This window comes from Epinephelus fuscoguttatus, linkage group LG2 (genome assembly GCF_011397635.1).
Source record: "Epinephelus fuscoguttatus linkage group LG2, E.fuscoguttatus.final_Chr_v1".
NCBI lineage: Eukaryota > Metazoa > Chordata > Actinopteri > Perciformes > Serranidae > Epinephelus > Epinephelus fuscoguttatus.
The window spans coordinates 19,322,742-19,347,753 of NC_064753.1; the positions used below are offsets into that span (position 1 = coordinate 19,322,742).

General features: G+C 40.9%; 1 protein-coding gene across 2 annotated transcripts in view; it reads right to left on the reverse strand.

Moving 5' to 3' along the window:
• Nucleotides 1–5,568: 5,568 nt before the first annotated feature.
• The window catches only part of tln2a (talin 2a), a 122,427-nt gene continuing 102,983 nt past the window's right edge, over nucleotides 5,569–25,012 (reverse strand). For both annotated transcript variants that reach the window (XM_049601562.1, XM_049601552.1), the window contains 17 exons: nucleotides 24,690–24,860; nucleotides 23,952–24,098; nucleotides 22,304–22,405; nucleotides 21,811–21,930; nucleotides 21,373–21,519; nucleotides 19,401–19,567; nucleotides 18,351–18,534; nucleotides 18,063–18,188; nucleotides 16,248–16,364; nucleotides 15,499–15,684; nucleotides 15,236–15,343; nucleotides 14,785–14,890; nucleotides 13,048–13,172; nucleotides 10,339–10,527; nucleotides 10,064–10,246; nucleotides 9,823–9,948; nucleotides 5,569–8,524 (listed from right to left, as the gene is read on the reverse strand). In XM_049601562.1, coding sequence (XP_049457519.1) covers nucleotides 8,396–8,524; nucleotides 9,823–9,948; nucleotides 10,064–10,246; nucleotides 10,339–10,527; nucleotides 13,048–13,172; nucleotides 14,785–14,890; nucleotides 15,236–15,343; nucleotides 15,499–15,684; nucleotides 16,248–16,364; nucleotides 18,063–18,188; nucleotides 18,351–18,534; nucleotides 19,401–19,567; nucleotides 21,373–21,519; nucleotides 21,811–21,930; nucleotides 22,304–22,405; nucleotides 23,952–24,098; nucleotides 24,690–24,860 — 2,433 coding nt within the window. In that variant the 3' untranslated portion in view covers nucleotides 5,569–8,395. The remainder of the gene's footprint in view (nucleotides 8,525–9,822; nucleotides 9,949–10,063; nucleotides 10,247–10,338; nucleotides 10,528–13,047; nucleotides 13,173–14,784; nucleotides 14,891–15,235; nucleotides 15,344–15,498; nucleotides 15,685–16,247; nucleotides 16,365–18,062; nucleotides 18,189–18,350; nucleotides 18,535–19,400; nucleotides 19,568–21,372; nucleotides 21,520–21,810; nucleotides 21,931–22,303; nucleotides 22,406–23,951; nucleotides 24,099–24,689; nucleotides 24,861–25,012) is intronic.

Consider the following 25,012-nt stretch of genomic DNA (forward strand, 5'->3'; position numbering starts at 1 on the left):
ATGTAGTTTGGCTCGGCAGTTACTGGATACCCAATACTTTTTTGGAAACAACTGCAGCTGTTTGTCAACGTGGGACCGGTCTTTTTTCTGGATCTCTTCAGTGATTCGCTCTTGCATGATATTTGACTACTTCTATGACTATACATGGGGTACAGACGTCAGGAGGGCACACCCCTCTCACACCAAGATTTCTCAGTCCACTCCTATTTCTAACACCCTCCAAGTGACAGGCAGGAAGTGGAGTGTCAAGACTCAAAGAAGTAGTAGCTCCTCTGAGGGGGGCTATTTGGGACAAACATGTTGATATTTGTGACCTTATTATCACCCAGGAAAATAACCTAGGACCTTCATGTGAGAACAACAGACATCATTTGAGTATTGTCTTACTATGACTTATACTTTTTACATATGGCTTTTGCCACAACAAATGATTTCAAACACAAGTTAATCATGAACTCACAACACATGTCAACATTTCAACAGAGATTGGTTCCAGACTGGTTTGTAATAGCCCCCCATGCATCAGAGCTATTCATACAAAACAAATATATCTGATTGGATAAGCCCCTGTGAAAGTTCCGCTCTCTGTGTGGGGTGTCATATTAGCCAGTATGGCTTGTTTGTCTTACAGGGATCATTTGAGCAGCTCCCTCACAGCATAGTTTCACATCCGAACAGCAATCAGATAGGCTTTGCTGTCTGTAGAGGTATATCATCGAGCTCGTCCAACTCCTCTCTCAGCTATGAGAGTTACATCTCAGATGGGCCGTGGTGGATATAGTGGCGTGCACGCTGGAAGACACAGAAGCTGTGGCATTTCCACAGCCCCCCTCGCTGCGCCTCTGCGATAGTTCACAAGGTCACTGGCACAGCCGCAGCTGTCACACACAAGCTGTGGTCAGGACGAGTGCAGGGTTGAGTAAGAATAGTTTACAGTCAACTACAGTAATTCATTTTTTTTTTATTTTTTAGCACATGTTGGGGAAACTGAACCTTAAGAAGAAGAATCAGGCTTCAAATATGGGTGAAATTAAGATGTGTAGGTTAGATATGCTGCACACACACTAGTGTTATGTAATACTATATGAAAAGCACTGTCTCATGTCCATGAAGCATAACAACCCACACTGACAGTATTTTGTCATTCTCTAAGGAGCCTTGAGACTTAAGCATCCCCCCTGTCTTCCCATGTCTCCACTCCTCTGCTAGTGTTCTGTTGAGTGTATATTTTTGGGATCTAGCTGTTTGAAGGGCACCTGCTTGACTCTGTCCACAGCTCTTGTAGCCACTCCCACCCGCACTGAGCCCGACTTTTACAAAAGGGGCCTGAGTTGTCTCGCAGATCACCGTGGTTCCTTTGTGAAAGAAACTGAGGGAAAACAGAGAAAACAAGCAGCCTAAATAATAACTCATACCCAGACACGTTACTGTTCTTAAGTCTTGATCAGCCTTACACTGAGCTGGATAAATCTGACCCCAGTAATAAATGCAGCTGATGCAGAAACACTTGTGGAGGATCTAACAAACTGGTCTCAAAGTTTTTATGGCAAAATTGTTTTAAGTCTATTTTTTACATTCAATTGTTTGTCCCTTCAGGTCTGTGGTTTCTGCTCCTATAGTTTTTCTCTGTGGTGGTCTGGCCTCATATCCTACCTATAGAGCTTTTTTTAAGGCAGTCAGCTGTCACTGTGTTGTCATGCTGCCATGTGTTTTGTGGACTGTTAAGCAGCCAGCCAGGCATGCCAGTCATATGCAGAGATCAGAGAGGCTCACGGTGCAATCCATGTCACCCTCACACCCCGGATAGATAGAGAGACGAACATCCACGCATTGTACCTGTCCAACAAGTAATGATTTACTCAGATTGAGGGTTAGATGTTTAAGTAATTCTAAAATAAGTGGGCCTTGAGTTCTCTGTAGTGCAAACAGAGGTCTTTTTTTAAAGTAACTTAGTTTGTGATGTTTATATTCTCTTTCCAGGGTCATTGTACATGGACATGTTTAGAGTATTATATATGAGTGGTCATCTTTATGGCTTCGTCTGAGCTTTTTAATCACATTTATTCACATTAATGACAGGGATTGCCAATTAACAATGTACAAGTCTATTTACTATTTTATTTGTAAAATGACTTTGTCTTTACTCGCCATCTCCAGACTTGAGTAAATAGTTAAACTGGTTAAATGATCAGGTATTAAACCAATCTATTGTTCTCATTTTTGCACGTCATAGCATTATTTCTTGAGTACTGCTCAATGGAAATCTTTTAATTGGTTGGTACACTGGAAAAAAGTTTCACTGTGAGTCAAATTTATGCTGACAAGTGTCATAATCAAAACAGCCCGCAGCATTCCCACAATTCCCATCATGCAGGAAAGTCTTTGGCCCTGTAACAATGACGTTATGGACGTTTAAAGAGCCACAATTGAAGTTTAAACACCTTTGAAGTTTTATTTCATTAGGTGACCACTGTCTGTTGATGGCCATGCATGCATTACTGATTTATTGTTGCAAAGACCTCATAAATCTAAACACAGTCTTTGTTTGTGGTTTCTTCTGTAATTGACTGCGATAATTCAAGTTGGATTTTTACAGGAATCTAGCAGTTTGCAGACTAAATAGTGAGAGCACAGTTGAGTCAAACCTTGATGCCACAGCATCACACCGCAAATAAAAGCCCAGAGCTGTTCATTATAGATGTGTTGAGACAGCTGGGTGAGCAGTTCCCAGACAAAAATGGGAGTACTGTGATGATTTCATTGTTAGTGTCGAGACTGGAATTTCCCACTTCCTTCTCAATAATTAAAAGTATAGAGGAGGAAGAATGTTGGTGCTCAACCCAATCCCTCTGAGTCACACTTTAGCCCTTGCTTCAACTCAGCTGAATCAAGCTTATCAAAACGATTTAGACGCGAAAGGCTAATATGTGAGGTCATGTAAAAATATCAGTGTGATGAGTGTGTTAAACCACTGTGCAATGTCCTTGTTACTGCCTGTCATTGCTGTGTCATTTTCCATCAGTGGAGTCACACAGCCAACAACCGGATGTGACAGAGGTGTTTTTATTGGAAATGAAAAAGTGAAAAAATGAAGGAGTGTCAGTGAAGAGAAAGAAAAAAGAAGCCGTTTGTGCCTGTGGTGCCTACAAGTCAGGGCAGGTAACATCATATTGAATACAACTGTCTTCAGTGGATGAGGCCTATAACCTTGCTATGTAGCACGCAGCACTCATCAGTAACCGTACCCGCTTTCTGACTTTTATTATAATTAGATTTAGGGCATAAAAATAATGGATGAGCTGTCTTCTATCAGCTGCTTGTCCACATTAAATTCAATGCCCTCGTCCTTTTAGCCAGGGTTTTCTCTGTCTCCTCCTCAGCCAGCTCAGTGTAACAAGGCCTCTTGTTACAAGTCCGATCCAGTAGGAACTGGAAATGTTGAAAGAGTTTCTCACAGTGTTATCACTTGGAAGAGCGTGTACGCTGTAGTAGCCTTGAAGAACTAAATTTAAGAGAAAATGGCAGAAAAAGGACCCCAGGTTTAAAAGCAGCGTTGGTAGCAGCTGCGCCACAGTAATTGACATTGCCGCCTCAAATTTTAGTGCCGGACAAATTTAGCACGGCTCTCACTTCATAGCATGGACTCAATATAGCTTCAGGTTTAGTGCTGACTCAGAAATACCATCTTGTACTGACACTTAAAGAGACCTTGTTCACTTGCCAGCACACACCTCTGTTATTCGGTGGGACTGGAGAACTTATAGTGGCTCTGCATCCTGTCAGTGCTGCTCCTATTGTGAGATGATGTAACAGACACACATGGAGAGTTGGATGTTTCATGTTTTATTTCTTCTGCCAACTGTTAAATTTTACTTTCTGTACATCATATTTCCCAAAATAAAGGTCTTGATTCTGTTTTAAAGCCGTCTCCAAACCGACAGGAATAAAATTCTGGTGGAGTCCTTCTAGGTCTAAATATTAAACCATAGTACATTTTGAGCACCAACCTACACTGATGTATTGAGCAAACTGATATGTTACGTTAAATGAGAGTAAAAATGGTCAAAAATAAGTTTATATTACCCAAAGTAAGGTGCTGTATTGGCACCAATATTGATACCCCTCCCAAAGTCTTTGCTTTTTATTTGCCTTGAAGAAGTAAAATTTGAGAATATCGAGTCTGAACACACTGGGAGCAGAAACAACCAAAATGACTAAGTTTTGAATTGTCTAACATTAACTTCCTCCAGGTTGCTAAAACACTCATTTACACAGAAAATACTGAGGACATGACCCCAGTGTCCTCAGTGGTAGCTATGGCCCTCAATGTGGTCACAGATTCCTGAGATTGTGAAGAACGTGATACAGGTCATGTGCCCCAAATAACAAAAGAGTGCATCTTAGTTTTTTCTTGTCGGGCAGAATCTCAATAATTAAAATTAATTCATTGATTGGTTTAACTGAAATACCCCAAGTCCATGGCTCAGTGTTGAGAAGACTTTGGTGACACCAGTTCACTTGAATATTTTATTTACAAGCCTCTCTGTTGGAAAATGTAGAAATACGGACAAGTAATAGCCTACGCGATTCAAAAATTTCGAAAAATTGAAAAGGTATGTAACTGGAAATCACCAATGTCTTATAATAACTCATTGAAATCTGGAGGACAATATTTTACTTCTTCTCAGTGGTGTAACTCAGGTATACATTGCTTAGGAGACGTTATAAATGACACTGATTTAAGAAGCTTTCAGGATTTGAAGGAAACATAGAAACTGTCATCCAAATCCTTTTTTCTATATCTACAATTACGTTCTGCTATACGGGCTGCAAGTATCTTGAGTGGCAGCTGACTTGTTATTCATCCAATAATTAACTTAATTAGGAAACTGTCTGGATGAGCTTAAAGGACATGTTTTTTTAAATTCATAATACTTTGTTAGAGCCTCCACAGACAATTTGGCAATTTGGAATAAGAACTGAGTTTGGGAAAATGTTTCTCGTTCCTCAAAAAACATGAATTATGAGTTAACGAGCCTGAATTTCATATTTCAAACTTATTTGACACCAAAAGCAGCGTTACACGATGAGTACATAAAGGGTGCATCTTAAAATTGTATAGTATAAATGTGTATTTTGAAAAAATGTTGCAGTATTGTTTTTACATTTTACTGGCCTAGTAGGTTTTTCAAGGTGTGTCTCTGCATTTTATTTTGACTGATGAAAAGCTTGTAGCTTGAAATGTCACCTTGGTGGTAATTAAATTTATGTTCAAAGCAGCATTAACTATTGTGTGGACTCAGTTTTTCCATCTTTTGGATTTGGTTCAAAATTACATTCACAACATCAAGACCGGAAAAGGACCTCGAACTGGAAGATGACGAAGATGGTGGTACCAAAAGGCAACCAACAAAATGGGGGAACTTCTAATACACCTGGTAGAAAGCCTGGTAATGGAGGTCTCAAAGCTGACACAAAGTGTTAATAAACCAGAAAGTTAGGATATGATGGATTTAAAACACACTCGGTGTAAAAGAAACAACCACAAAAGGAACCTTGACACCAAAGTTACATTGAAATGCTTTATTTTCAGTGAATACAAAAAATAGTTTTATTGAGGCCAGATAAATATCTTTTATATCGTATGTTATCACTTATCTTTACTGTAGTAACTTCATAATTTGATTTCAGTTAAGGGAAGGGAAGAACGTACGGACCACTTCAATTACTCCACATCATTGAAATGCGTCACAACATTGTCATGGTGACAGATATATCGAAATGTTCTTATCACATTTATCTTTCATAGAGGCTTAAAAGCATGAGGAGGAAAAAAAGAAAGCCAATCCTTAAAAATTCAGTGACTTCATAACGTACAATAAAGCAGTTGACAGACCAAAATCTCCAGCCTGTCGTAGTTTAGAAGCACTGTGGTACATGCCCATGGAATGCAGTACAAAAACGTGTCCATATATATATAATATACATACTTATATATATATATATACTGTATAGTGATGGTACATTTTAAACAGCGACACATTTTTTTGACTGGCGGACAGTTCCTCTGTCATCCCCAAAGGCCTTACATGTGGCAGATGAAGTAAAGAGAAAGATAGAGGGGATGAAGTTCAGCACTTGGAGGAACAGTATGTTAACAAGTGGGACAACTACAGTTAGAAAACCCCCCACAGACATGAACCTACATTCCCAAACAAACTGCTCGTCCAGTACCTTCTACTGACCGATGAGGTGAAGCTGTTACTCAAGCAGACCAGACACTGTATGGGCTACGGACTAAGGCACTAATAATAACACTACAGACTTGACTGATGAGTAGTGGACCCCTCCCACCCCGCCCTCTCACACTCACACACAAAATACAATGTCAGAAAACACCTCTGCATTCAGCCCCGACTGTTAAAAAACCCCAAAAGTGACTGTCTTTAGCCGTTTGCTATGGTATACTGTCTTGTACGTGGAGGTCAGAATCACTCAGTGCATCAACGTTAACTCTGTCACTGTATAAACAAAGAGATGCATCTGAAGCACAAAGCCATGCATTTTCACAGCAGGACCTAATCTTACGATATACTGTAGTTTAATATTGAAACACCGCCCGTAAAGTAAGACGGAGGAACCAAACACACTACAATCAAACTCGGTAAACAAAAAAAAAAAAAAAAAAAAAAAAGGTTCTTCTATTGCAGCAAGTGGTGTATTCAGTAAAGTAGCACAGAGCACCCTTAAAGTCAGAGGCTTATGGACGAAAAAAAGGAGATGAACTGCAGTGATTAGTGTTGCAGTCACTTCACTTTCAATCCACTTCTTATGTTAACATCAATTCTTATAAGTTTTATTTGTTACAGTTAACTCAGATTTAGGTTTTTGCTGCTTTCCGGATTTATAGATTTGCATGTGAATGGACTTAAATCAAACACTGGCAGTGAGTGAGTATTGCCAATGTAAATCTCCAGGGAGCAGTAACCATCAGACAAAGCACAGAAGCAGCACTGCACGGCATTCAACTTATTCAAGACGTCTGAGATATTTACAGGTATTTTCAATTTGCATGACGTTGTAGCCAATTGACTTGCCCAGTTACTCTAACCTCATATTCTTAAAAAGTAAAATAAGCACTCAGTTATACAATATCATCTCCTGTATTATTACTGTAAGTTTGCATGGTGGAAGGGAAACAAATACTGCCCCCTAAAGCACCATCCATGTTATTGCATCATGATCAGATTGTGTTTATACTGTATGTACGTTGCAATACCTGAAATGATAAGGAATAAAAAAGATCTTTGAAGGATTGGGGATTGGGGAAGATACCTGACCACAGGCTCTGTGAGTGGCGGTAAGTTAGTGAGACCATTTGTGACCCTTCTCTGCTAAAAATACTCGAGAGTAATAAACGTTCCTTCTATGGTAATATGTATTCCCGGGTAGAAAAGCATTCACATGGTAATGTTAAACATTCCACTTGAGTCTGACTGGCTGCAAGCGATGACACCTATACTGAAGAGCTTAGACAAACATGTAGAGTTTGTTGCACCTTAAAAACACGTTGTGTGTACAGCCCATCTATATCCACATAAAGAAAATGACAAGAAGAAAGCAGATGCTTATATCACTGTCTAATTTAAAGAAGGATTTCTACAAACAGCTCTCTGTTGTTGAGATTTACAGTATGAAACACTACCAAGCATCCCGCCTTCCTTAGGGTTATGACCACTGGATGTAAGTCAAGACACGTCACATGATTTTAACAGATATTAAGGTGCCAGATTGGAGCATAAAGGCCGACATTCATACAATATCAGAGTACCGAGCTGAAATCTTTTTTTCTCTCCGAGTGGCGCTGCAGTTAAATGGCTATATCACATGAACGGCAATACAATCATTCCTTCATCTTAGAAGTTTATGAACTAGAGCTGCAATTTGTAAAACAACAACAACAACAAAAAAAGAAACTGTAGCTTATGGGCAAACATGAGAGCGTGTGAGCTGTGCTGTTTGTCCCAACGTGTCACATTCTGGTTCAGACTGGATCATTCAAAGTAGTTTTAATGCTATACATGAGGACAAAAAGCAGTTCTTCAGTCGAACCACCACAATCTTTAGGTTGTTTCCAGAAAGTAGTCAGTTCCATACAGTAGTATTTCAAACTTGCAAGTAGTTGACTTTGAGATCTTCCCGTGTGATGTGGACTCACTGCAAACTTGGGCATTACTGGTTTGTTACATCAGTCACTACATTTCTGACGTCGCTGTAGGCCACGTACCTGTTCAAGTGTGCCGTGACAAGGACACAAACTCGCAACGCAAAATTCAGATGTGCTCTTCGCACTGCTTCAGGTGTATGCAGCAGCAGTGATGGCGAGTTTGAATGCTTAGTTGTTGTCCTCTCGTAGTTCGGTGGGCAGGAACTTGTACTGCTGCTGCCTTATCTGAGCCAGTTTCTTCCTGGCTTCTTCCAGCTCTCTCTCTTTCCTCAGCATCTCCTCCTGGGCCGCAATAATCTAAACAGACACACACAGAATTTTTTTTAATTCAAAGCATTTAACATTTAAAGGGTAAGTTTGGTGTTTTTCAACCTGGACCCTATTTTCTCATGTGTTTGTGTCCAAATGACTCATAGGAAGAACAATTTCTGAAACTGGTCTAGTAAACGGTGAAACAGGCTGTAATGTAACCACTGAGGACATGCTGGCACCTTCATTTTACGTCCACTAAAAGTGCTTATTTTTGCCACTGACAAGATTATTATTCTAAATGTCTGACAAACTCTGGAAAGGATAGAGATAGACCTTTTTGTTTAACCAGAAACAGCCCCAAAATCTCTATTACAAAACACACTGGACTCCCTGGCTCCTCCAGTCCAAATGTCAAAGTATCCTTGGGTATCCCCAAATTGTGAGAGCGTGTGAATGAGTACTGAGTTGCTGAGTAGCTGTATGGTAGCCTCGGCAAACAGTGTGTGACTGTGCGAATGGGTGAATGTGACATGTAGCGTAAAAGCGCTCTGAGTGGTCAGAAGACTAGAAAAGTATAAGTGCAGTCTATTTACAGTTTAAAGTCGACAGAGACAAAATAAAACTCACAAAAACCGTCATCTTTCCACTGTTCCAACAATGACCAACTCTGGTTTGATTGAAATAAAATCCGTAATTCACCCTGTTAGATGTGAAAATATGCCGGCTCTATACACGCCAAAATTACTGTTTATTTAATGGAGCCTGATGTGTTTTGTGATAGAGATTTTGGGGCTGTATCTGGTTCAACAAAAAGGATCATACTCTTTAACAAAAATGTCAGTGGCAAAAACAAGCACTTTCAGTTGACGGAAATTGATGGTGTCATATGCCCTGAGTGGGTGACACTGCAGTCTGTTTCACTGCTGCCAGCTGCAGCACTTTCGCTCAATACTGGACCAGTTTTACAAGTTGTTGTTCCCATTAGTCATTTAGACACAAAAACATGGCTGAGGTTGAAAAATACTGAACTTACCCTTACACTGTTAGTCAACTCTGTAGTCACATATACTTATAGTAAGCTAAGTATTGTGCCTGCAGGTGTGCTAAACTTAATTCCCACATTTCTAAATTTACAAATACAGTATGGGCACAAGTACTGGATTAAGATGAGAAATGATATATTGTCTGAGAATACTAAAAACATGAAGACAAAAAGGGGTGAGCTGAAGGTGTTTCAGATGTTGGTATTTCTTAGAGGCGTCTAATCAATGCTGGCACATGTCAGTGCACAGCAAACTGTGGCAAAGACAATTCAAGAATTTAATGCTGCTCAATGCGCTTACCTGTGCTATTCCACCCACAAACTTGGTCTTGACCACCACGTTGTCTTCATCTGCTTTGTCGAACGCTGCCTTCTGAGCAGCCCGCACCAAGTTGTCTGATGCCTTCTTTACTGCATTCCCAGCAATCTATTAAAGCAGGAGATCAGTTGAGAACAGCCAATAGCAACATGTTATGACAACTAATTTTTAAAGCAGCTGAACTGAATGCTGGTATCTTGTTTGGAGTATGTCTGTACTGCACCTGTAGTCTTCTCATGGCCTCAGAGTCCTGGTCAGCCTTCACCTTACAGGCCACCAGCAGCTGAGCGGTGGAGGCTGCCACCTGTTTGGCCGAAGAGATGAGCTTCTCCTCGCTTGCATGGCCTTGCACGGAGGCGTTGGCTGCCTCACACAGGTTGCTGGTTGCTGCAGCTACCATACGTGCCTGGAGGGGAAAATAAGAGAAGAAAATGTTTGTTAGCAGAGTTGTGCTTCAGACTGTAAGCTGAGTAAGATGGCCCTTCAATACACACTTACAGCAGAGATGAGCCCCTGGGACCACTGTCCATCGTCCACAGCGTTGGCAGGGATGAGGCCCACTTTGCCCTGAGCCACCAGCTCTCTCTGGGCAGCCGAGGCTGATTTGACCAAAGCGCTGGTGGCTGCGGCGATAGACTTGGCTGCCTCCAGGATCTGCTCCTCGAAGTTCAGCGTCTCGTCCGCCTGCTGAGGGGGAAGGAGACCAATCAGTCAGACAAGATCCTTCACAAGGCTAAAGTTTCTTAACTTGAGCACCACTAGGATTTAAAGTGAAATGCCACGTCGCATCATCGCTGATCGCTCCTCAATGTGACTCTGGTCGACTCAGTTTAGAGCCACTGAGAGAACTTTTACTTTGAGATGAGAAAAGTTGCATCTGATTTATGACTTTCCCATCAATAGTTACACACTGGGTGACTATAAGAAACAAAAGATGACTTCCAAAAGCTTCACACAGTCAGTTACAAAGCATCTTTTTTAAACAAAGCTGATAAGGAGCTAGATGCAACCAAAAAGACAAGACTCTGCACAAAGATTATCTGTCAGTATTACACATCCAATCACACTCATGTCTGCCCTTTTAAACAAACGCGCACATACACATGCACACTCACACACATACACACCCACGTTTTCACGCACAAACACATTCACACCACAAGTCTGTAGACAGAGCGGGACACTGTAGGAATATGTTTGATATATAGTTGGGACTGAATAACAACCTAATATATCAAACATATCAGACAGAGCCCTGCAAAGAAGGCCTCCGGTGGTGGGGGCAGGAAGGGAAGGAGGGGAGGGTTTAACTGGGAGCCAGAGGACATATACTGGGACAGGCTTTAGCTGGAACTACCACAGATGGACAGATGATGGGAGGAGGAGGAGGAGGAGGGGGAAACATGGCAGATGTGTTGTATGGAAGAAGGGAATATGGCTAAAGATGATATAGTATGGTTTGGTGAGTTTTCAGTTCGACAGTGAGGGAAGTATCAGAGATAAAACTCATGAAGTCAGACTCTGATGGGAATGTACAGCTAACGATGGGTAAAAGGTGAGTGTCTGTGATTGTTATGGGAGGTTCAAATTAAGAGATTCTTGTGACGTTGTGATCTTAAATCAGGGTCAAAGAAAATTTGATGGAAATATGTAAACAGGGAGGAGACAGCACAAGACACAGAGCACCCTTTCTGTGAATGTAAAAAATGTTTCAGTTTGTTACTGTGAAATCACACGCTCGACATTAACACTGAAACTGGAATATAAACCACAAACAACAGCATAGAGATGTTTACAGACCGGCAACATAACATTGATAAAGTCACACTTCAAAACGTAGCTTCACAGGAAAACTGTCCAATATACACTTTATATTTCTGTATTTTCACTAAAGAAAATGTCTGAATGCTGGAATTTTACTTATGTATGTAATGGAGTATTTTTATATTGTTGTATTGGTACTTTATTTAGGTCAGGGATCTGAGTGCTTCCTCTACGACTGGAGACATACTACCCAACAGAACATAAAGCAGGTCAATTTTTCTTAACGCATCCATAATAATAATAATAACAATGATAATAATAATAATAATAATAATGAGAAGAAGAAGAAGAAGAAGAAGAAGAAGAAGAAGAAGAAGAACTCCCTAAATAAGGACATAATAAAATCACACTTTAAAAAGGAGGCCATTACTTTTTATACTAAAGTATATTTTGCTAATGATAAATCTGTACTTTACTAATGTGACATTCTGAATGCAGGACTTTTACTTGAAATAGACCGTTTCAACGTTGTGATGTTACTTCTTTCACTAAAGGATTGGCTAATGTCTTCCCTTTCTGCCTATTGTCTTTAAGTTTACATTACTATTGTAATGAAAGCTTGTGTTTCTGAGTCATGACCTCATAATGAACATTTCCTTTTGTAGTTAGAAAAGCCTCTAATGCAGTTATGGCCTTGTAGCATTAAAGGAAGAGTTCACCTCAAAATCCAATTTATAATTTTTCCTCTTATCTTTGTTGCTTTCTTTTAATCTAGGTTGATATGGTACGAGTTGTTGAGTGTTGGAGATATTGCAAACTGTATCACTGCTCAGAGGGAAGCCTGTATATCTACTGCTAGCTCACCTAGCGCCACTGAGAAAGCTAACGTTACAGCTCAGGCGAGGAGAACGCCATTTATGTTTACACCTTGCACACAAGCACGAGCCTCACGTCCATGAGTAGATGCACACTTCCTTTGGCGCCGCGTGATGATAGGTTTGGCAGGTGTAGCTCTGTGGAAACTGTTCACAACAAGGTCTGTGGATTATCTTGAGTAACAGGGTCATGATTTCTGGAAAGAGACGCTGCTGTTGACTTTCTCAAATATATTATTTTGGTCCTTTGAGCACGACAAGCTGAGTGCCATCTAGTTCCACTATATTCAAGAGACAGCAGACATCTCTATGGCTGATATCTCCAACATGCTGCAACTCACAACAAAACAATCTAAACTGATAAAGAGCACAGCACGTAAGAGGAAACATATATATCTCTGATTTTGGGGTGAACTGTCCCTTTACAGTTTTGAAAACAGAGCAAAGCCATCTTCTTGTACTGCTCTGCAGCTCCTTTAGAAACAACACTGGAGTGGAATCACTATCTCTTGTCCTTCCCCATACACTGACAAAGTCGCAGTGAGTTATCAGGCATGTGGTCACCCACCTTGGGCTTAGCTCGAGGTTTGAGCTGCTCCAGCTTCTTAGCTGCCGCTTCGATGGATGCCGCTGCTCCAAGCAGCTCAGTTTCTGCAATCACCGTCGGATCCTCTGGGTCCACCCACTCTGAACCTGAGATGTGCATGCACACACGCAATTAAGATTTATAAAAAAAATTAAAAATAAATAAAAAAATACTTCACAAAGTGGTGTGTCAAAAGATCATGCCACACAACAAGAACAACACTGTGATCATACTGAGAAAAAAAAAAAAGAGTGCCACATTTCACTGCATCCCATGCATAGCTGATGGAGACCACAAACTGCCATTCACTGCAATGAAGATGGAGTGATTTATTCAAAATGAGACAGCACATAAAATGAAGCGCGATGGATGGAGCTGACTCAATGTACTTGAGAAGCCTGACAGCAGCTGGATTTCAAAATGAATCAATGTTAGTGCTGAGGAGAGAAGGTGTCGGACAGCTCACAACTGGTGAAATAAGTCACAGTTCAGAAAACAATGCTAACTTACCTCCATCTGTGGCAAGAGAGAGAGGACAGGGGTATTACCAAAAGTTGGTTTAAAGGAAGGTTTTGCTGTTATTTGGGAAATTAAAAGCACATTCTCTTAAAGATGTAGTAGCCTCCTACTGGGGATTATAAACATGACAGATTGTGTTGGAAGTTTCATTAGTAAAGAAATAAGTTATAGATGTATACTGAACAAAAATATAAACCCAACACATTGTTTTCGCAACCATTTTTGTGCACAAATTTGTTAAAATTCATGTTAGTGAGCACTTCTGCTTCACCAAGATGATCCACCCAATGTGGGACAGGTGTGGTATGTGGTAGGTGGGGTGTGCTGGATGAACAGCATTTTTACTGCTAAGGTGTGCCTTCAGGATGGTCACAATAAAAAGCGCTCCAAAATTTACAGTTTTATCTTGAAAAAGAAAAAATTATTAAGCTGTATAAACTATGGATTTCACATGACTAGGGCTACAAGTGTGCATTTCTTTGGTCACACTAGATTCATTTGTGAAGAGAAGATTTTGAGGCCATCGGAGGAGAGCAGTTGCCCACTTAAGTCAGTTATGACGATGAACTACAGTCAGGTGAAGACCCTGGTGAGACTGACAAGCATGCACATAAGCTTTCCTGAAACAGTTTGTGCGGACATTCTTTGATTGTGCAAACCAGTTATTCATCAGTTTGGGGGTTTGGTCAGAGGATCTTGCAGGTAAAGACGCTGGATGTGGAGAGCCTGGGCTGGTATTGTTACAAGTGGTCTGCGGTTGTGCAGATGGCTGGATGTACAGCCAAATTCTCGCTCTGATGGACATTCCTGTGGTCAGCATGCCAATGGGATGCCCCCTAAAATCTTGCAACATCTGTGGCATTGTGTTCTGTGATAAAACTGCACATGTTACAGTGGCCTTTCACTGAGGTCATCCTGAGGCATGTGTTTAATAATGATGCTGTTTATTCAGCGTCTTGATTCGCCACACCTCTTGGGTAGATGGATTTCTCACTAACACAGATTTTAACAAATTTGGGACCAAAATTTGAGGGATTATTTCTTTATGTGCATAGATAAAGCCTTAGATCTTTAATATAAACCAAAATGTGTTCATATTTTCGTTCAGTGTAGATTTGAGGTCATCAGATTTTAAACTGTGAAAGGAGTCAGTGCATGAAGTGTGTGGAGTTTGTGGAGTGTGTGTGTGTGAGCCGTTACCTTTCATGGCCTCAGCGGTCTGGATGAGCTCTGTGACAGCTCCTGCTACTCGTTTGGAGCAAGCTGCCAGCTGCTGCTTCTGATCTGCAGTTGGCTTCTGCAACACCTACACACACACACACACACACACACACACACACACACACACACACACACACACACACACACACACACAGTGAGTCTGTCTTTACTACATTGTTTTAAAGCAACATTTAAAACCACAAAACTGTATCAAAGTTTACCTTAATGTCCCGAAATTTCTAAAGATACCAAAGTGTCAGGCTGAGCAGCAGAGAAATTCATAAAAATGAACCATAAGCAAAATCTAAAATGATTCCAGTTTATGTAAAAAATACAGCCTCTTGGGGTTTGAATATTTCACTGTGAGCATTATGAAAGAGATGTAGAGAGACATTGAAGGAGACAATTTATGTTATGATGTTAAACCTACCAGTAGCACTTGTTCCAGTAGATCAATGTAACCAGTTGTACACTCTGATCCAAACATGAGTGCTCTGTTCTTCACCTCCTCACTGACCTCTGGATGGTATGCTGCTTGCTGAAAGACAAGAACATGTACGCTCCAGATTCAACAGGAACTTTATATTTTCCTTTTATGTGTAAATATATTATGAATATATCTTATACATCATTAAGACATTCAGACATTATACATGTATGGGTTGTTTCTATTGGTAAGGTGGAAAAAAGAACCTTGCAGGTGCTGAGCATGTCTGAAATAGCCTTGCGACTGAGGTTGGCTGTATGGATGATGTCCTCCTGCCGGGCAGAATTCCCTGCAGCCACTGCCTTAGCAGTTGCCATGGTGATGCCCTTAGTCATGCGAATGAACTCCTCAGGTGTGGTCGTCTTGTTGGGAGCATCCCTGGATTGAAACACCTGGGGATGACAAAATGTGTGGGTGTCATTAACAGGTGGTATACAAATTTTATTGGGAGACTCATAAAAACATCTCCAATATAAGAAAACTAATCAGATCTTTGATTTAGTCATTACCCTCCCTATGTCTGTGTTTCAGCTCATTTGCATGGGATGAGCATAATCTGTATTTTACTCAAATTTACTGACATCATGCCTCCAATTAGATGTCAAGGCTGGACTATATGCAAAGAAAGTACTATGACAGCCTAAAATCTCTAAGAAGACCGGATCAGACCTCACAAAGAGTCTTTATTTTTCAATTAACCAGATGCCATCGAGGTAAGATTAACTGACACATCCAGTCTAACACTCTTCTGATGGATTTGAGCTTGTTCTTTCTGCGAATGGGTCTCCACGCTGTGTAACTGTGTGTTCCAAGAGAGATCCCCAGGTGATACTAGTCCCGTGCCAACAGGGCTTAAGACTTCATTCAGTGTATATCAGTCATATGTAATCCTTGTAATACTAGTGATACTGCATTACTGTTATCAAACATGCACGTGCCCTACACCCGTCCTCACCGCCAGTTCCTGTTTGATACACTCAATTGTGGCCTCCAGTGCTCTGGTGCCCCGAGTGGCCTCGTCCTCTACAGCCTTAACCGTCTTCAGCAGGGACGTCACGTTGGTTACCATCACCTGAAAGAAAAAATAAAAGAAAAAATTAAGATTAATTTATTTGTCCCAAGGGAAATTTGTCTTGACCATAAAAGCTGACACATAAAAATACATATTGCAATATAGATATAAGTGTATGGCACACACAAGGGGAAACATAAAGTGCATTCAAATACGTGCAACACCGCCTGTAATTTCACACCCTCCTTAAGTCCTGAGTTTAGGAGATTCACTAACAGAGGGATGAAAAGAGTTTTATACCAAATCAGGTATCTCCTCCTGTATTTAACAGAAACCCTGCAGCGTCCACCTGATGGGAGCAGCTCATATTCTGAATACAAGTCACAGGAGGGGTCTGAAATAATTTTCCTAACCTGTTAAGTCATTTCAACGAGTATTTGGAGGAGGCGATGCTCCCTCAGCTCCATCACTTTCACTGCTGTGTGGACCAGTCTGTTTCTTTGTGACTTTAACTTAACTGATAAAACCAAGTTGAAACTCTGTAACCTAATATACTCTCTATCACGGCATGATAAAATAACATCATTACCCTCTGTCCAACCCCAAACAGTCCTTCATTCATGCTGGCATTGTACAGCAATAAGGATGGAGCTCTGGAGTATGATTAACAGTTGTCACAAATGCAACCAAATTATGTGCATCAGTGTAGATGATTTAGGTATAATTAAATCCATTTTGATTCAGTGGAAAAAATATTGAATACCTGTAATACTGAGGCTATAAATAATGAGAGAATATGAGAAATACAAACACAAACAGAGGCAATAACAACTGATACCTACATATCGCCCCATTAAGTTATGGATTACACAACTTCCACTACACATGTCCCACTGTGACTCCCACCAAATATGTCTTACATTGTAAGCATACTTAGCATATTTATGTATGATTATGGATATGAGTCCCTCGTGTTTTGTTCTGTGATTCGAGCATTGTGCCCAGGACTATGAGGGTGTATTTCCTCAACCTTTCAGATGGGGGCGCACAGCACCTATGCAGAGAAAGCCCCCAGCCCTCAAGACCTGAAGTAAAAATCTTACAAATGATTTACAAGATTTCTTTTTCTTCTCAGGTCCTAAAATACATGTGAGGCATGTTGTTATCATCTCCATGACTCCCTGACACACTGAGCTGCCACAGACTGTGAAACTGACTTTTTTTTTTTTTAACTTCACAGCTTGAGGTGATAATGAACAGTCAGCAGTGACATCGGTGGATTAAGAGGCTTTGAAAATTTACACTACATACTGTATGTGTTGAAGCCAAGGATTCAGTTATCCTGGACAAAAATATCCTAGTTTCCTGTTATCCAGAACATCAGTTTCCTGGCTATTTACATTAGTGAGACACAGTGTTCGGTTAAACTCATGTGAACAGGTCTCATAGTGACAGGAGAAGTGCTGGGGCTGATTAATGGCCCTGCCTGAGGAAGAGGAGGATGTCTGCTATGCATACATGCAGAATGTGAGAGTTTTAATAGATCTTTTATATATCAGATGCCCGAGAAGTGTAAAAAAAGAAAATAACAGCAATTGTTGCAGATCAGAAAACAAACTAGCATAGCTGATTATGCTAGTGTCAGATTTCTAAACGTGAAGACGTCACAGGCACCATATTTAACTGTACTGAAGCCCACTGGAGGCCTTCAAATTAGATGACATAGTTTCAGGACTTGCAGACTCCCTGCTCCCTCACCTTGGCAGCACTCTTCAGCTGGTACATGGATGGATCATCTGCTGCCTTGCCAGAGGCACACTTGGTGGCACTAATGAGCTCAGCCAGCGCCTTGGCCACATCTTTGACAGCATTTATCAGAACCACCTAGAGAAAGGACACACAGATAGACACCAATTTATTTCGACTCAGCCTGGAAAGAGAGAAAAAAATGCCATTTACAGCTCATTCTTCCATATCTCTGATAACAGGCACACTGAATAAATGACAAACAGAAAACTGAGGGAGAGAAAAACAAGACTGACTAACCTGCGTCTCGGGGTCGTCCGAGCCAATACTGGCAGCTCCCAGTTTTACCACATCTGTGAGCTGGGTAATGGTTTTGGCAGAAGACTGGGCGGCCTGAGCCAACTTGTCCTGACCGGAAGCCGCACCGGACACCAGCATCTTTGTGTCCTCCACCAAAGCTTTGGCCGTCTTCAAAATGTTTTCCCTGGGAGGAGATGAGGAGGCAGAAAGGGAAGGAAGAGAGGAGGACAAAAGTGGTGGATAATCTTTCAGTGAATGAAGCACTTGATCTTGGCATCGCAATCCAGATGAAATAAAAATGTAAATGTGTGTGAATCAGTCGCCAAATGCAGATGCACACTGGTGCACATCTCAAAACTGACAAGGGAAATTGTAGGAAACTGCTGCAAAACTTCGTCTTGATTTTTAAGTGGGCTGCATGACATAATCTGAGATAAAAAGTGAATCCATTCCCTTTCATCCTCCCCCGGCAGGGCTTCTCTACATTTTTGCTTTCATGATTCATCTGTGAGGTACAGTACAATTTCACTAACAATTATCTGTAAGGATCTGGGTTAATAATTCTTGGTCATAGCGGCATGTAATGCACCAAGTCTTGTCTTGGATCATTAGATATGTCTCTCTTTGACCTACATTATTCAAAAAAGAACTTTATACGAGTCAGACAGTAGATTATGGACAATGTTACTTAACATTTGTGCGACAATGTGGGATCTCACAGAGGGTAACCACAATTATTTAATCCTTTTTTTAAATTTCACACCATGGGAATCCTGCGTCTGAGTGGAGTCTTTAGTCTAAGAGCAAGAAGAGTTAAGAGATGCGACACTTCCTCTATCTTTCAAACCCTCAGGGTAATTTGTAGTTTCCAACTCCAGAGACTTCCTGCCCCCTGTTCACCAGCTAATATGTCATTGTGTCAGTTTCAGATAAAAGATAACCACAGGGCAAATCTCAGACTCCAGTCATGTTTTGTGCTTGTTGAATTAATGATGTCCCGCGCAGTTGTATTTGTATGCTGGCACAATCGGGCATATTTCCAGCTCTAACCTGTGGTCGGCAAAGGACTCGTCATTCTCTGCATTGAGTGTGCCGGCGGAGGCAAACATGATGGTGGTGTCGAGATCGGCGATGATGCCAGACACTGCGCTTGCTGCTGTGATGCAGGCCTGAGTGCCTTTGTTGCCTGCCTGGAGGGCGGAGAGCACCAAGGACACCTGAGGACACACACAAACATAACGCCCTATAATCACACAGGTGAGGATGTGCAGACATTTTGACCTGAGGCAGAACGTGCATTTGATGTACCTGATGTGTTTGAAAAGCAACAGGATTGGTGTACTTTATCTATTTTTGAGTTAGTTTCTATACAGAAGTATCACTGTGTTTTGGTCAGTTGGAGTTGAATACATTTTTACTGGTCAAAACTGGGCAGAAAAAAGCAACACACTGCTATAGAGTCTGACAAACACTTCCATTCTGCATTGTATGCATCTCCTTGGAACGTGATAAATAATGCATTCAACAGAGAAGCCCAAACCGTTAGTCGCAAGAGGATTTGAAAGTCTGCTGTGACAGCAAAACACCATGTCAGTGCAGAGCAATGCACAGCATCACTCACTCAGTGAAATGAGTACGTGTCAAACTGGTTTCGACTCCATTTGTTTTCCTCGCAGATGCCTGAGTGGCAGTAGAAATTGATTAACTGATGTTTCCCGACTCTTGCTGCTAAAGAATAAAAATGACTTGAGTTCTTGCATATTAGAAATGATAGCTTAGCAAAAGAACAAGCATGACATGTTGTTTTCTTGTCATTAACAGAAGAATAAACTCTTGCTTTATAATAATAATAATAAAAAAAAGGTCTTAATTTGAGTGTGCTGTCTGTACAGCAACATTGAGGGGATTCCCCACTACTAATACCTCTAGAGGAATTTGTTTGCATTCACCAGCCAGATGTGTACAATAATGCTGGACTGTTTGGATATGACCAGTACAATACTAAAGCATGAATTATTAAAACAGTCTGCTGGGTAATGTGTTTTGCCAGGGACTGTGAGTTAAACAGGCAGCCTCTGAGGCTAAAGCCAGAGGTTAATGGTTTCTTCCAAAATGCTCTAACTCAGGAGGCACATGATAAAATAAATCACAGCACCAACCCTCTTATTTTGTCGACACTGTTACATGACATGCTGTATCCTGTTGCTGTTTTGCTTACGTGTGTGTCTGTTCTATGTGTTCTAGGTGCTGCTCACTGATTGACTCACTGATGACAGATGAGTGACTGAGGGCACCTGTGTGAAGGTGTGGGCTGGCGGTATATAAATGGCTCCTTACTCAAACTGCCCACACTCTCTGACTCTCTCAAGCATGACACAATGTTTTTTGTTTGTTCTCTTATTTGATCTTTTTCTGTAAATAAATGTTTTTCTGTTACATCTAACCTAGTGTTGCATCTCTCCTTATGCTGCGGATTTCAAGCCTGTCGTAACAATTTCATAAGAGCAGAATCACTCGGTGTAAAACTATGTAGCTACAAAATAATGCTTTGCTAATCCAGTAAAGAACAACATTATACAGCGATAGTTTGGTGCAGATCACACTGGACTGAGCAGGAAAATCTCTCTAAGTGATTTGGTATTAACATAATTACGAAATGAAGATATAAAAGCAGTTTAGATAATCAATATAGGACAAAAATACATAAATAGACATTAATTGGCAGAACTATGTACATTTCCTCGAAACCAACAACAACAGGGTGTCCACAGGTATCTGGCTCTTCAACTTGCTACAGTACTTTTTAAGATCTTTTCAAGATAACCTTTGACTAAATTATTTTGGCAAATCAAATGTTTGAGGTAAATAAAACCTCACAAATTAAAATCAAAGTCCATTTAATGACTTTTAACCCCTGATATTCATAAAACTGAATTTAACATTTGACATTTTAAGACTTCTTAAGGATCTGCACACACCCTGAACACAACTTAAACCAGATGTTTTAATGGCAGGATCATACCTTCTCTGTGACTGCGCGGGCACATTCAATGAGCTCTCGTTTGGTGAAGCCGTCAGAGGGAGTGATCTGCAGAGCTCCTGCCTTCTGGACAAGGAAAATACAGCCATGTCCGAGCTCCTGCACTCGAGTCTTGATCTGGAAACCGATCTGGATAACATAGCACACACAGCACAATACAAATTTACTGAGCACTACTCCTCGTGCAAAAATTCAAAATCCAGTTTATATGAGACAACTGAAACAGAATTAAAATAGTGTACTATAAATGGTTATACAGCTCGACAATAACATATTTCCTATGTGCTAATTATTCACACGCCTTTTATTTACACGTATGCAGCAATAAGTGTTAAAGAGATAAATCTGCCACACTGATGTAGCAGAGCTGTATAATGGGGTAGACAATTTGTCTTTGGGTGACACCCAGGCCATCCTCACCTCCTCTGGCTCAGCTGTGTGAGCAGCCAGTCGTCCCTGAACAGCCAGCTGGCTGTAGTCCCCGGTGACCTGAGAGGCCAGGCCTCCCAGCTCATCTGGACATGTCACTGATTTGGTCATCTGAGGGATAAACACACACAGACTGTCAGTCCAAACTCAGACACACAACTTACTCCACTTTGCTTTTAATGAAGTGTACACACTGCAGCTGCCTGTGCAATAAGAATGTGCTTTTTTATAAAATGCTAAGTGTGTTCCTTATAATGACATTATAAGCAAAAATGTACTAATTAATACATTCTCAACAAAACAGGAAGTAAGGAACAAAATTCCACCTACAGCTGTAAGGTTACTTACTTACTTTTTTTATTATTGACAATTCTGAAAGCATCTCATTTCAAAAGTTGTTCTATCTAATCAGCAAAAATATAATCACAAGTCGTGGTCACACTCCCAGAATGTCATGACGTAAACAACTATTTTCAGAGCTTACCATTTCCTGAGCAGTGACAGCAATCGCCTTGGAGTGTTTCACCATACTGGTCTGGTAATCCACAAATGAGCCCTCAGGTTCAGGCGGTGTACCTTCATCCAGCTAAGGAAGGAAACAAAGACACACACACATGATTAAAATGGCACTGCAATTTTCACTGTATGCATGATTGGTTTGTCCTTCACAAAAGGTACAAACATCTCCAAACATGAAGACAATCAATCATTCAGCTCTTAAACCACAGTGTCATATTCAATCTAATCTACCCTTCAATTAGAATAATTCTGCCAGGTGCGCAGGCATCAGTTCATCTGCAAACCAACATTAATGCAATTTTACATTCAGATAAACACTTGGAATGAATGATAAACACTCATTATAAATTATCCGCCAAATCCACTCTGTAATTACAGCTTTCAAATAGCATCAACTACAAAACCAGTTGATCACCAGCTTGCAGTGCATACATTACTTTTCTAGCATTTCTGCTAAATTAGATATCACACAGAGTCGTGGCAAAGCTGAGGAGACGAGAGAAGTGACGCCATATGGGGAAAAGCAGGCTGGCACCAAAATCAGTCTACAATATCACAAGTACATGATGTGTTAGCTTAGCCCGCCACATGAGGTAACACCTTCAAATCAAGGTCTTGACTCAGTGGCTAAAGTTCCTTTAAATCACCTCTGCAGAGACTGACCATTATGTTGATGGATTATCTCCTTTAAATCAACTCCTGACATGCACATGCTGAGTGACAAGTGGACAGAACACACACACACACACACACACACACACCGATCCAAAATGATCTGCTTTCATTAATTATTCATGGCGTGCCACAGAAAGGTGACGCAGAGATGCTGTTCCCTCCGGTGACCCACACCTGAGACACTTCTTCACCCCTGCGATAAGTCTCTCTCAGAGAGGCGAGGAGGGATTTAATTAGTTGATGCTATTCTGCCTGTACTTGAGATAAAAGGCTGCTTCTTGCTTCACACCTTATGTGTTTGCCAATAGTCTGACTGTTAATTGGAAAGATGGTCCAGAGGCCTAACACCGGCTGAGGGTGGCTGTGTAGACAGTCAATTTCCTTCTGGTTTGATGGCTTGTGATTGTTATTAGTATGCTAATGAGTGACTTTTTAAGGTGCCCAGGAAACACTGAGGTTTTATTCAAGACATTACACACAGGAACAGGAAATCCTGAGTAAAAAAAAAATGAGGAAAAAAAAGGAAATCTGTCAAATCAATTCCTCTGCGCTCACTATCAACTTCTAACAGATTTATTCCACTTGTTTTCTCGACAGTGTTTTGGCTCTTTACGTCACAGCCATTGCCAAAACAAGATGTTTTCCGCTATGCAATTTTGCCAACTCATACAGATTATGATGAAATGGTAATTTGATGCGTAGCCGCAGGCAGCCGCAACTTTGTCCTCACTTCATTTCAGTAATTGCTGCAGCGAGAAGTGGAAAAGGAAAACCAGAAAAGGATGTCTGGGATTTGCTGCTTAGGCTTTTGCCACTGGACAAGTGGGAGGAGGACATTACTGCCTGTAGCTGCTCTTAAATCGTATGAAAGAACCAAACAGTGTGAATCGATTTCACCAATCATAAACTTGGTATTAAAAACTTGGAGCAGCACTCACCTTGGCCATGGCCTCTGCGATGGACTCCACCATTCCTCCCACCATTCCCACTTCACTGGCAGCCTCGTTCAGTGTCACCATGATATCGTCGACCGCCTCCTTCATGAGCTGGGCTGCCTCTGCTATGGCATCATGGGTATGGGATGCCTGTGAGGTGTGACAACGAGACACAAGTGATTATAAGATATTAGTAGGATTATTATGCACCAAAACACCAAGGCAAAATCCTTCAGCAGGAAAAAGCATTCAGATCCTTTACCTGCGTAAAAGTACTAATATACACTGTAAAAAGACAAGTAGAAGTCCTGCACTGAAAAAAAAATACCTCAGTAAAAGTATGTAATTAAGTCAGAAGTATGTAAGTAAGTCAGAAAAATCTGTATACACTATTGGGTAGTCATTTTATTATTTTACTCCGTATGTTTTGTACACAAAAATCCTTATTTGTGAAGTTTCAATCAGATAAATATAGTGATGAAAAAGTGCATTTCCCTTTAAGATGTTGTGGGTTAGAATAAAGTGAAATAAAAAGAGAAAATTAAAGTAAAAATACAAGTAGCTCTAATTTGCAATTAAGTATGGTACTTAAGCAAATGTACTTGGCTACATTTCACCACTGAATCCCCTGTATGCTAAAACCTACTTTGCAATAAACCTGATTGTGATTAAGTAAGACTGTCCAGACAATCCTCCCAGGGGTGGAGCAGCAACATATAAGACGGAGCATGACAGTTTTACCTTTGGGTTTCCTCCACCCTCCTTGGCAGCATAGAGCATCTGCAGGGCAGACTCAGCCAGGGTCTTAGTTTGGTCCAGAAAAGTCATCTGTTGCTGGTGGTCCATCAGCTTGGATGCCACGCCCACAGAGGCCTTGATCAGCGGTTCAAAGTAACGGGCCAACTGGGTCACCTGAGGCAAAGGATTTAAGTTTTTCATGAGATGAGAAGAATTACAGTATGTCAGAGACCATCAATGATCATTTATTTATATATTTATCACAAATCTAACTTCGTCCAGACAACCCACTCCTTACATGTACAAACATGAAATAGTCCTGCTCA